Source organism: Abramis brama, assembly GCF_963993115.1.
Source record: "Abramis brama genome assembly, chromosome: 8".
NCBI lineage: Eukaryota > Metazoa > Chordata > Actinopteri > Cypriniformes > Leuciscidae > Abramis > Abramis brama.
Genome location: NC_139970.1, coordinates 16404635 through 16418582, shown reverse-complemented (window position 1 = coordinate 16418582; position 13948 = coordinate 16404635). Strand labels below are relative to the sequence as shown.

The 13948-nt window shown below is 35.8% G+C and overlaps 1 protein-coding gene across 1 annotated transcript in view; it reads left to right on the top strand.

The window, feature by feature from the left end:
• The window catches only part of vwa8 (von Willebrand factor A domain containing 8), a 117564-nt gene that overhangs the window by 14826 nt on the left and 88790 nt on the right, over positions 1 to 13948 (top strand). The window contains exons 13-14 of the mRNA XM_084122576.1: positions 2777 to 2937; positions 4157 to 4270. Of these exons, the coding sequence (XP_083978702.1) occupies positions 2777 to 2937; positions 4157 to 4270 (275 nt within the window). The remainder of the gene's footprint in view (positions 1 to 2776; positions 2938 to 4156; positions 4271 to 13948) is intronic.

Here is a 13948-nt window from a genome sequence, read left to right as displayed (position 1 = left end):
TTTTTGCTGAGGCGCCCGGTGAGCGATTGGGGTTGTGGTGCCATTTTCTGAATCATAATGAGAATCGAACCTGCAACCTTTGGGTTACCAGTCTTACTCTCTAACCAATAGGCCACGGCTGCCCCAGAGTTGTTAGCTTAGCAACATGTTACTGCCTGTGTAGTGATGCTGCCTATGTAGACAGCAGGGCAGCTCACTAGATTTTGAGGAATGATGGAATAAAAATTGCTCTATTTGTGTTCCACAATAGTCGTACAAGCTTGGAGAGACCTAAAGATGTTTTGGATTAACTTTTCCTTTAATGTTTGGAGTAAAAAGACGACACATTGCACATTGAGACTTCATCTGAAATGATGTGAAGAGCTCTTGCTGTGTGACCAGCGTCCGGGTGCTTTTCACACCAGCTGAGAGGCCCGTTAGCATCTGGGTCTTATCGCAGCATGCTCGTGTTTTGATGCAGCTCATACAGACTCTGGAGAGCCGCTTAAAACGGAGAGTAAACATTAGCACCGCAGGTAATAAACCGCTGCGTGCGTGCGTTTGTTCTGGAATGTCGGGAATTCCTTTGGCTCAGTGAGAATAGAGCAGGAAAGGGAAGCTGTTTGTGCATCATGCTTAAGTTATTTTTGCCCGGTGAGAGCAGGAGGTCATAGTGTATGGGGAAAAGAGGAATTCTGTAGCGCTCTTCATCTTTTTAGCCCTCTGAAGTCCTTTTATGAACTCGTACGGGCCACGGCTCATCACCCGATGACATGGTGCTTTTAGTTGTGGAAAAAAATACTTTGTCACCGCCCAGAAAAAGTCTTGGCACTCGCTTTGACAAGCAATGGTGTTTTGCGTCTTGTGTTTCCTCTTGTTATGATAGTTTTGTTCTCCCCGTGTAGATTCACCTTTAGATAACTTTTCAATGTTTTCCTTGCCTTAAAAGTTCCTGCTAATTTTCCTCAAACAACCTGGCAAACAGTCTTAGAGGAAATGTTCAGATGATCTTATTTCGACGCTCAAGGCTTTCTAAATTAAATTCAGTGTATAATAACACAAATAAAATGTGAACTTTATGATACTTTATATAGGTGAAATTGGAGTTGAAAATTGTATGTTTGAACATGTTTTCTTCTGCTCACCACGGCTACATTTATTTAATCAAAAATACAGTAAAAACAGTATTATTATGAAATATTAGTTGTGTCCCAAAAAACGCACTATACACCATGCACTTATGCACTATGTACCAAAAGCTATAGATATTGAAAGACGGTTCACTCCCATTGTTTATGAATGGGAGAAACTGCAACGTGCAATATGGCAGAATATATCCCACCTTCTAAGTAAAAGAGCCAATCGCTGATTGGTAAAGTCATTGCAGCTGTCTTTAGAAGCTTCATTTACCATAGAAACCTGAGACTCGTGCTTATGACTACACATGCTCATTGTCTGGTCTATTAATTAAAGCTGTGACAGTTAAGTGCAAGAAGTGTCCAACATGCCACACTTGTTTTTTTCCAGTGCATCATCTGGGTATTTAAAGTGTACTTTTTCTATTTTGAATTTTTTGTGTGAACACTACTCACACTATGTATACTCCAAAACAGTATAGAACAGTGTTTTGTTTTGCTCTATTGTTTTGCATTTTAACATATTTAAAAATTTAAATTATTGCTATTATCAATGTTCAAAACAGTTGTGCTGCTTAAAGGGGTCATATGATGCTATTTTCAAAGATCATTATTTTGTGTATTGGGTGTAACAGAATATGTTAACATTATTCACATTATCATAGCTCCTCTATGCCCCGTCTTTCTAAAACCCAAAGCCACTCCTTCCGAAAAGCATAGTGTGTTCTGATTGGCCAGCTGACCCAGTGCATTGTGATTGGCCGAACACCTCAAACTTGTGTCGGAAATGTAACGCCCCTTCCCATAATCACAAGCTTCAGCTTCCAAAGCAATTATAAAGACAGTTAATAATGTTGTCAGTTTAGAGGATACTACAGTATGTTTGTGAACGTAAATCCATCTCTGCACTTTTGATCGTAAGAACGACAAACGATATGCATTAACAATATGCTACACTGCACAAAACTCCACATTTGAACAGTCAATAGCTAACACTTTAACAAATAATAAAACATACTTCCAGGCTCTGAATCAGAAGCGCCAGATTGCCCTAGCAAAGTTGAAATTATCGCTTTTTTTATTTTTTAGAAATAGCCTGCCGAAACAGCCGGTCTTGTACTCTCCCAGGTTCAGGAAACTGTCCTCCGTAAAATGCGCTGCACACACACAAACATTTGGGTTGTACTGTTCTGGAACAGTGTTATAAATAAATATTGTATATATGATATCGGGCACTATGGTCCAAGGATCTGAGATAATTATTTAATAAACTTAAACAGAAAAGTTATGAACTGAAGAAAAAACTGTAACAAACCAGAAAATCCTTTGTACAAAAATGATTGAACATGTTACACAATATTTATTTAAAATGATCTGATATATTGATCTGAAACTACCTGAGATCATGGCCATTTTGATTTCATCTTGAGTCATTATGGATGTGTTATTGTACAGTCAATGTGAAGCCCTTGAGTGTGAATGGCTGCCCTCCGATCAGTGTGACTCCACGTGAAGCTCTACTCAAATGTGAATGTTAAAACCCAGCCCACACACACTTCTGTCCTTCTTTCACCCCTACCCTCTCTGTCACTGGATACAGGATACAGAAAATGACAGGCGTTGGCTCTCTCTCTCTCTCTCTCTCTGTGTGTGTGTGGTAGGATATGACAGCGCGGGACCTGCTCCAGCAGAGGTACACCCTGCCTAATGGAGACACCGCCTGGAGGGCATCCCCGCTGGTCACTGCTGCTCAGGAGGGCAAGCTGGTGCTGCTGGACGGCATCCATCGGGTCAACCTGGGCACTCTGGCTGTGCTGTCCAGGTCAGTCTCAACCCCAGCCGCCCTCATTTAGAGGCTTACATCATGTCCCAACCCTGAGTGATGCAATCAGTTTTATTGGCCATCACCCAGAATGGTCCAAAATATTGTTGTTGTTATTATTATTACTATTATTATTATTCATAATGTTGTTATTATTATTAGTATTATTATTATTATTGTTGTTGTTGTTGTTGTTGTTGTTGTTATTAATTTAAATATTCATTATATTCAATAAATTATTTTATTATAATTTTTTTTATTTCTACAACTGCTAATATTACTACTACTACTAATAATAATAATTCAAATATTCATTAAAACAAATTATTATTAGTAGTAGTAATAGTAATTTATTGATAGAATGAAAAGAATTATAATAATAATAATAATTATTATTATTATTACTAATATAATTATTACTACTGCTACTTTTATTATTACTACTACTAAAATAATATAAATTATTATTAATAATAATTATATTTATATATAATATGATTTATTTGTAATAATAATAATAATAATAATAATAATAATAATAATAATAGGTGGACAAACAACTAGACATTATTTGCACAGTCACATTTATTTATATAGCGCTTTTTACAATACAGATTGTTTCAAAGCAGCTTTACAGAGATAACAGGAAAATAATGCAACAAAGTTTGTTTCCAGAAGAAAATAGCGTCACAGTCCAGTTTAAGTAAGTTCAGTGATGTTTCATTTTTGTTGTAAAAAGTTATTAATTTAGTTCATTTATATATATCTATATAGCCGCTCTGGAGAAAACCGTGATGTCATAGTCCAGCTCCGTTCGTTTCCCATATAATGATGTCAATACAGGCAGATCAATATTAGAGTTGAATATTAAATTAAATTAAATGTTAAATTTAACTACTATTTTACTACTACTAATATAATATAAATTATTATTAATAATAATTATATCTATTTATATATAATATTATTTATCTGTTATAATAATAATAGATGGACAAACAACTATAATTTTTTTGCACAAGATTTTTAAAAAACTTTTGTATACTTTTGTTTATGGTATTTTGTCAGAATTTGTTTTTTTATCGGAGAATACTCTCTTGGTGTGAAAATCCCAACACTGCTATTCCTGTGCGTGTGATCTTCACTTTAGAGCAGATTGCTGATCTTCACTCTCCTCTTGTTGTTCTTGAGTGGTTGGGTGATTAATGTTCTGTCTCAGGTTACTGCATGACCGAGAGCTGGCTCTGTATGACGGGACTCGACTGCTGAGGTGGGACCGTTACCAGACTCTAAAAGAGGAACTGAAGCTCACTGACCAGGAGCTGCAAGACAGGTAATAATCTCAAAGCAAAAAACTGCATAATTGTCATAAAAATTACACATAAATAACATTCTATTTTCATCTGGTTATTTTGAATGAATATTCAATTTAAATAGCATATAGTGTTTCTGGTAATGGAACCAAAAATGTTTATATTATCAAGAATGTCTAAACAAACACAGTAAAAAGAAATGTAAAGATTATTAAAGAGTTAGTTCAGTTAGTCACCATTTACTGCAAATGCATAAGTCTCGCGTTCATCTTCAAGAAAACACATATTAAGATATATTTACTATTCTCTCAACAGTTTTGTCCATCTATTGAAAGTCCATACAACCAAAACTTTCAAGCTTCAAAAGTTATTAAGTAATCCATATGAATCGAGCGCTTGAATCAAAGTTTTTTGAAGAGACACAATTCTCAGATTTTTTTGTAAAATATAAGAATATATCATCATCAAATCTCATTATCAAAGTATCGTTTTAAAATATTATTATTTTTTTCGTTTTTTTTATTTTTTATTCAGTCTAATGGTTTTGCTATATGAACTAAATATATGTAAATATATTAACTATCCCTGTATCTCAACCAAAAAAAAAAAACTGCGAATAAGATGAAAGATCCATTTAAGTTGGATACACACATAATGGTCTTAGGAATGGACCAAGGCTCTCATTAATTTGTTAACGGTTTTATGTCCATCTGAGATAATGCTTTTCAGAAGTGTGCCGTAGAAATTAAGTACTTACATGGGACTAGTTTTCTATTTAGTGTATAGCTACGCAATACGACTGACCGTTCGAAAGGGAACCCAGCACCTATCAGTACCATTTCTCATGAGAGCTGCCTTCCATCTATACAATCCTTCCATCTATACATTCGTTGCTGGTACAACTGCACTTACAGAATGGGAACATGTGCTGTGGCTGTGCAATGTGCCACAATCATGGAACAGAATAGAAATCTCGCACCAATCAACACCTGTATGTGTGCGCAGCGCCTCATGAGGGAGATTATTTAGCACATTCGTATCAGCCCTTTCTTTGTATGAACCGTCTCCAAGCAATCAGATGATAATGGCATATCCAATGTATTTCAATTCAGTTTTGAAAACTTTGTCCGTCACATAGTGATTGAAATCTAATCTGAGGTTAGAGCTAACAAACAACATCAAAACATTCATAAAATATACACACATAAAAATATAGCTAAAATCAGAGACTGCATTCAAACTGTCAGTCCAAATCTGATCATTTGTGTATGTGATTGGAATCCGATCTAAATTAGTGATGACTGTCCACACAGTGTATCGCAAGTAGTCAGTTTTGATTTGTGCTCTTTTGTTTTCCGGAATATCTGCTTTGGTTTCTATGACACACTGAACCCGGTAAATTACTGTAAAATTAAATTACCAGATTGATTTTTCCGGGCAAATGTCCATCTACTGCATGTTTACGTAGAAAAACAATTAAAAGCAGTGGAGCTTACTGTAAACGGCTCCAATAGAGCTTTATTATTGTCCCAGAGCAAACTTCTTAAGTCAACATTCTGACGTTCTGACCTGTACGTGCTCATACCGGTAATCCTATTCTTTGTTCACACACGGTCTCTAAACAGTAATTCACCTGTATTAACCTTTATTTAACCAGGCAAGTCACTTCTCACAAAGTTCTTATTTTCAACAACAGCCTGGCAGCAGGAGAGTTAAAATATCCTGAAATATGCATTACTATACACACACAAATACATTCATTAAAAACATTTACAGGCCGTGATAAAAACACTCCCTAGTAGTTTGCAGAGATTGAAATATATGTTTCTAATTTCCATGACTTTTGAAGCACATTCCAGTCATTTGGAGCAGCAAAACCAAAAGCGGAACGACCATAAACAATTTTCTTCCTAGGGATAATTAAATGAATATGATTAGATGATCTGGTTAAAACATGAGGTTGCAGTAACTCTTGAAGATATATGGGTAACAAACCTAATAAGACTTTATAAAGAAAAATACACATAGTATATTTCCCATCTAATATGTAATGACGTCCACTTTAAAAGGGAATACAGTTCACAGTGATTGATGTGTTCTGTAATGTGCATTAGTAATCAGTCTAATAGATGCATGATTTAATACATCTAATTGTTCTAGAACATTCCTATACACTACATCACCATAGTCAAACAACGGTAAAATTGTGGTTTCAACAAGATATTTATGCAGTTAACGTAGAACAATTTTGATATAAGAAACCAAGTCTAGATTTAACTTTCTTCTGAAGATTGATTATATGATTATCATAGCTATCAAGCCAAATTCCAAGATATTTATATGAAGATGCCACTTAAAGTTTTGCCCCATTTAGGGATGTAATATCTTACACGGTTGGTTCTTTCCGAACCACATTACCTTTGTTTGTGGGCTATTCAAGACTAATTTAAATCATTAAAAGCTTCTTGAATACTATTAAAACTATCCTGTACCTTTTTTAAAACTTCATCATATGATGATCCTATAGAGTAAAGAATGGTATCATCCGCGTATAGACCTTATGCGCCAGAGAAATGAGGGCGCCGCCATCTTTAGAATATTGTCTTTGAACTTTCGTTTTTGCAGTCGCTCTGTGTATTTCTATGGCGCTGCTGTCCAGGAGTAATTAGCTTTTGAAGTGGATTTAATTAATGTAAAGTTAACGAAAGTTATCATGAGGATTGTAATGTTTAAAGCAGATGTCTTAACAAATGTCAGTAGACCGGGAAGATTTTAAAACGAGCCGTTCATTCATAAATAGGCAAGATCGCTGTGAAAATACAGACCGGAAGTCAAAAGACGACGAGCGCAGCGCTGAAAAGTGGCGGGGCTACATAAGGTCTATAGGTGAATATAGGTTTTCTACAGATAGCCTGGGAAACACTATTAATATAAACTGAAAACAGGGTTGAAGCCAATACAGAGCCTTGAGGAACCCCTTTGTTAATTGTGAATAACTCAGATAGTTGTTGTTCAATCTTTATATGTTAGGATCTACTAAATAGATAATTAGAGAAACAAGATAAAGTTAAATTAGATGCACCAATAGCAATACTACATAATCTGGATGACACAATAGAGTGATCAACTGTATCAAAAGCGTTCGCAAGATCAATCAAAATTGTATAAAAAATTGATATTTATAATCTAAAGCATTATAAATATCGTTCATAACTTTTACAGCTGCTGTAATGCAACTAAATGATGATTGAGATTGTGCATCAGATATGTTACATTTATTAAGAAACCCTAATAATTGCTTATTAATTAATTACTTTTGCAACACAAGGCAAAACTGAAATTGGCCTATATGAATTTGGATCCATTTTATCACCATTCTTATAAACAGGGGATACAATGGCAGTTTTCCAGGTTTTAGGGGTTTTATCTTTGCAGTATATAGATACATGTAAAATATATGTTAGACGTTCAGCTATAATAGGTGCACCAACTTTAAAAAAAAAAAAAGAATGGGTCCAAGATATCTAGACCAGCAGGGTTTTTTTTTGAGTTAAGTTTATAAAATTCAAACCAAACCTGAGACTTAGTAACTGGTTGTAAGGAAAAACTAAAAGGTAATGAACAATTTTTGTTTCTTTATTTTTTTATACTCCGCTTAGAAACATGATTCTCGAATAAATTACTCGCTCTAATAAAATGTTTGTTTAAAAGATCTGCTAATTTAGCTTTGTCTATAACAACAATATCTTCGTTTTTTAAGTGAAGCAGGCCTTTGTGTTAAAAAATGATGCTCTAGTTCTTTCACAGTATTCCAAAATGTTCTTGAATTTGAGGAACTATTAGAGAATTGCTTTCTATAGTACTGTGATTTTGCTTTGTACACATATTCCGATGTTGTCTAAAAGAAATCCAGTCAGTCTCAGATTTACTCCAAAGCACATTTTTCGGAAGTAAAGTAACTAGGTCCCGATTTATCCATGGACTAGAGCGATTTTTATGCCGAATAGGTTTTAGAGGGGCATATTTATTAATGACAGCAGCTAAATCACATCAAAAAAAGCTTGCTCATTAAAATTTTTAAACGAATGTTTCAATCAAATTACACTAGGTTGTCTGTGTGTACACTTTTTCCGGATACATGCTACAAAGCAATGATCACTGATATCATGACAGAAAACATCAGATTGATATCAGTCTGGGGTATTTGTCAAAATTACATCTAAAATACTAGCATTTCCTAAACATTTACTATCACACCTAGTAGGCTTACTAATAATCTGTGTGAGATTTAAAGAATCAGATTGGAGCAGAACACGATCAGGAGGATCTGGCATATTCCGGTTTAAATCACCCATTAATATAAATTAGGAATTAGTATAAGAGCTAAGAATTCACCAGTAAAGATTGCATGTGTGAAAGGTGCTAACGTGTAGCCGTGGAGCTAGACTACATCTAATGAAGCAGAGCAGTAGGAGGTTGCCATGCTTGACTTTATTCCTTGCTGCTGTCTCTGCCGGTCTTAAAATTCAAAGAGGTGTGTGACCCACGGATACGCCTCCATTATACAATCATTTTCTGCATGACATGCACACAACACAAGTTGGTTTCTGCAATGACATCTGATGTGTTTGCGTTTTACATGGAAAAAAAGCGACTAGCAAAAAAGCTATGTGAAATCCTATCAGAGTAATCATACTGACATGGACTTCCAGAAATGAGATTTGACTAGGATTCAAACCCACATATGAATGTATCTTGAAACGGATTTGTAAAAATCGTGTTTCATGTGAATTATTTTTTATTTTTTTTGTTCACAGGCGGTTAATATTTGATGTGCTTTCAGATCACTCAATAAGTCAATATTTCACATCCAGTTCTCTGTCTCCGTTAGCCTGAAGCAACCGCAGTCATGAATGAATGAGTGTTGTGATGGCTCCCACACACCTCATGGACAAAGCGACATGGGAGGTGTTGATTAACTTCCCGTGACATCATCTCTATAGAGAGACACTATCACAGACCAACAAGCTTTGTGACAGCGAGTCTAGACCCTGCGTCCATGTCTGTGAGAAACACTGAGTTACGATGAGATGCATTTCAGGCCATGACAATGGGCGCTTTCATCTCAGGACCGCAATAACAGGAAACTGCCCACCAGACGGTCCAGCTCAATTTAATCCGGGGGCTGATTTTATAGGTTTCGTCAGTTAGCACCATGACACTTGCTGTTTATTCCAGTCTGTCCTTACTTGTCTTCAGATGGGGAATTTTTAAAGTGGCTGAGAAATTTTACACTACAATATTATGTTGCTATGGAGCATCATCTTATAGTTACTGTAATAAACTAAAGTTTTTACAGTCCCTTATTTTTATAAGATAATAACACTGAGTATGACTCTCTCTCTTTTTTTTTCTTTTTTTTAATACAGTATACAGTATTGTTTTAGCACTCTTGTTGCTTTTTCAGATCTGGTTGATTTTATTTATGTTTTGGGGAACCAAATGAACTCCTTGATGTTGGACAAAAATAACATTCTGCCATCATTTACTCACCCTTGAACCAAACCTTTTTGACTGTGCAACACAAATGATATTTTGAAGGAAAAGGTCAATGGGGTTCATCAACTGTTTGGTAACCGACATTCATCAAAATATCATCTTTTGTGTTTAGCAGAAGAAAGACATTTTTACAGGTTTGAAACAACTTGAGGGTGAGTAAATGATGACAAAATGTTATTTTTTTAAGTGAACTATTCGGGTAGCAAATTACTTTACCTGTGAACACCTTTGTTGACTGGTTTCCCCTCAGACACAGTGATTTAATGTCTCGTGTGTGGTTCTCAAAATGCTTACAACATTTATCGGTGAATCCGATAAATCATTAATATAGTAAAAAAATTTGTAATGATTTCATTTTTATAATTTAATAATAAAAAAAAAGAATAATAATATTAGTAATAGTTGTTGTTGTAGTCAACAACAATGTTAATGTGTCCTGAGACAACTATTATTTTTATTATACTTTGTATATTTAAAAAAAATACTTTTTCCTCTCTATCCTCATGCTAAAATCCATATTTTAACACTGACATAAAAAATAAAAATAAAAAGTTCTCCTTTAGGGTGTTCATATGAGTTTGCGGAGGGGTCTTGAATCAGCTTGAAGGGGTTGTATTCGCTATAACAACCACCTCGCTCTACATTATCCCGCTTATTCCATGGCTACCTACCAAATAAATCAATAATTTGACACAAAATATTGATTTAAAAAGGAGTTTATTGATTTAAAAATGATTGTATTGCTTCCGCTAAAGAAAATAGTCCGTTACGTCTCTATGGTTAGAATCCTGCATCCATAGCAATGCTCTGTTTTGCATGGCAACGGTGTGTTATACTTAGCAGCGGCCTGTTATCAAGAAATAACAGACCGCATTCTACATTAGAATTCAACCAAGCCATGTAATAAAGCTATATAGCACATGAATCCTATGAAACCTGAGCTAGTTATGGTACTATTGCATTATTTTTTACACTTGAAAGCCATTTTTTTCCATTAAAAAGAGTGACCAGCACTGTCTTTAGCATTTCTTATTTTGTGTTCCATTAAAGAAAGAAAATCATATAGGTTTAAAACAGCATGAAAGTGAGTACGGCAATCAGCGTTTCTTGTCTGTTGGTTGTCCAGAAGAATCAGCAATCAACTTTTGAGTGGGTGATGCATCATGTCCCACAATTAGAAAGTCTGTGCCTAAATCCATGGAGGGTGTCTCAATCCCAACCAGCAAAGATTTAAACAGAAAATGTAACATATACATACATACATACACATACTATAATAGAATCTCAATTATACTAAAATAACACTGTCCTGAAATTTTTTCTAAGGCGTCATTTTCCATCTTTAGTAAATTTCTCATGGATGGACCATTAGGTGACATGGTTTTATTGTAATCATAACCATAGATTATCAACACCTGGTCAGTGAAATTACAAATCTGTGAGTGTGTTGGTGAAGAAATCAGTGCTGTTGGATGTATATTTGTGTCCTGCTGGTGGAGCCACACCTAGACGGGTAGGAAGGATGTTTGTGGTGGCGCGTCTGAGGTTGAAATAAAGCCACTTCCTCTTCCTGTGTTTCTAGTCGGTGTCTCAGACTTCACTTGTGGTCTCTTCATGTGGTTCCAATACTGCTCTTAATTATCGAGCCTCTGTTTCTGTCGGCCTCAGGCTCACACACACACACTCTCCTCGCTGCTCGGGCCTATTAATGACGCTTCTGAAAGTCACACTTTGCTTGGCTGCGTGGGCAGGGCTGGAGGTCAACACTGAATACGGCTATCACAGAATTAACTATTCTTAGTATCTTGGTCTGTCTTTCCATTTCACACTCAGGCTTTTTGTGTATATTTTTATGCAAATTGGTTCTCAACTGGATTTACACTGTTACAAAAATGCAAAATGCACGTCATTAAAAGGTCATTCAAATCTAGTAATATTAACGTCAAACCTGGCGAAATGGGTCTTGATGCACCATATTTGAACATAAATGACCACGAATTAGATTTTTACAGTTTTTACAGTGGATAATGACTTAAGTCTGTTATTTCCTCACACAAACCTAATATATGGCTTAAGTAGATTTAGTCACATGGAATTCGCTCTTTTGTTTTGTAGCTTAACATGGCAGCCCCTGGTCACTTAACCTTGTTTGGATAAATGGTGTTTCTTATAATTTTCTCAGTAACACATTCAGTGTTATAAGTAAAGATTATAGCAGTGCACCTGTGTATGATTATTGCTAACAAGTGGTACATTCAGTAATGATGTGTAAATGTAAGAAAGCGGAGCTGGTGTCTTTGAAACCAGGGACATGGACTTGGAAGGCAGGAAGGTGTTGCTAGGCAACAGGAGGCAGTTGATCTGATGAAGATCTAAAATGGTGTGATAATGAAGAATCTCGATCGCTCTTGCTGTCAGTAGGTGTATCTCTGCATTTCATGCAGTGTGCTCCACTGTTTATAAATAGACGGAGCTGTCCAGTGGGATTAGGTGGCGATGCAGCTCGAGCACGAGCTATTGTCAGGGATACGATATCAGTGTGCCAGAGATCAGCGAGGGCACAGATCTTGACATGGGCATATCCTATTCACTTTGACAGATGAATGGACTGGCTTCACCTCATCTTGTTCTCATATCGTCATCAGTGATCAGGTGCCTTTGGTTATGCCAAACCCTGAACATATCATAATCATAATAACAAAGATTGACAGTCACTGTGGATAATGATTAGTTTTCAGGTCACCTGCTCGTCATGTTGCTCCATTGTCAAGTCACCTTTATTTATATACCACTTTTCACAATACAGATTGTTTCAAAGCAGCTTTACATTGTCTTTGTATTGTAAGCGTAATAATGTCACATTGACTATGTTGAGAATGTAATATTAACTTATACTCACTGCTTACTATTTTAAATGAATAAGAAGTGAAACAATATGCATTAAGAAACATTGTTGAAAATAAACTTGTTTCTAATGCCCGAGACACATTGTATGATTTTGGGCTGTCCCTAAACGGTGGTCCTACGTCGTACAGTGAGAGAGGTTCAAAGACGGCCGTTGTCACGGTCTTGCGACCAAAGATAGCCTGCGATAATTTTCTGACAGTGTCAGAAGTTTAGCATGATCATCTCACAGTGTGTTTGCTGCTACGACCTACGTCTACTGACTAGCCAATAAAAATGCAACATGAAATGGCTTAATGATCAAAACTTAAAACTACTTACCTCAAGCTCCATTTGCAAAACTGGCAATCAAATTTGGCATCTTTTCCCTATGACTGCGTCCATATTCTCCTCTTGCTTCCTCTTTTTTTTCAGTGCACATAAAAACCACAATTACCAAAGTGGGATTCATGTTGCTCTATTTGTTTACTACTAGCACTTGCTGAGGACGTTTTATTCTTCTATACTAACTTGTGTCGTAGCCTACGATTCAATAGGTGTCATCATCGTACAGTCTACACACATGTCAGACCCAAGTTTATTAGATCCATGTCGTACAGTGTGATTTGTAATGATCTTATAGGATTGCCTACAGGCATAATATTTGGATCCCATTCAAAATGTTGGAGTGGTAGGAATTTTTTTTATGTTTTTGAGATAAGTCCCTTTGCTCACTAAGGCTGTATTTATTTATCTAGCATTTTTCTCTCTCTCTCTCTCTCTCTCTCTCTCTCTCTCTCTCTCTCTCTCTCTCTCTCTCTCTCTCTCTCTCTCTCTCTCTCTCTCTCTCTCTCTCTCTCTCAATAATTAATTCAGATAAATGCTGTAATTCATTCATTCAAATAAATTTTAATCTTATAGCACTACTTTATCTCTGTGTCTGATTCAAAACAGGCAGAATGCTAGCTCTAACTGCCTAAACTGCCTAAAATAACCATAATTTGTATCCTTCCGGTCAAATATTGCTCTGCAAACAACAATAACAGCTTTAACTTGTCACTGCTGGCAAATGACCATGGTTTAATCAGGATAATCTACGGCCAGTTGTGCATTAATCGATTTGAGTACACTCCTCTTTGGTTCTTTGTTTCCATGTTGTGAATTAGAATAGTTTAATGCTTAGGTAGCTGTGGGTTGTCCACTCTATAAACCTAAGCATTAAACTTGTTGATGTTTTGTATTACTATTCCAGTATG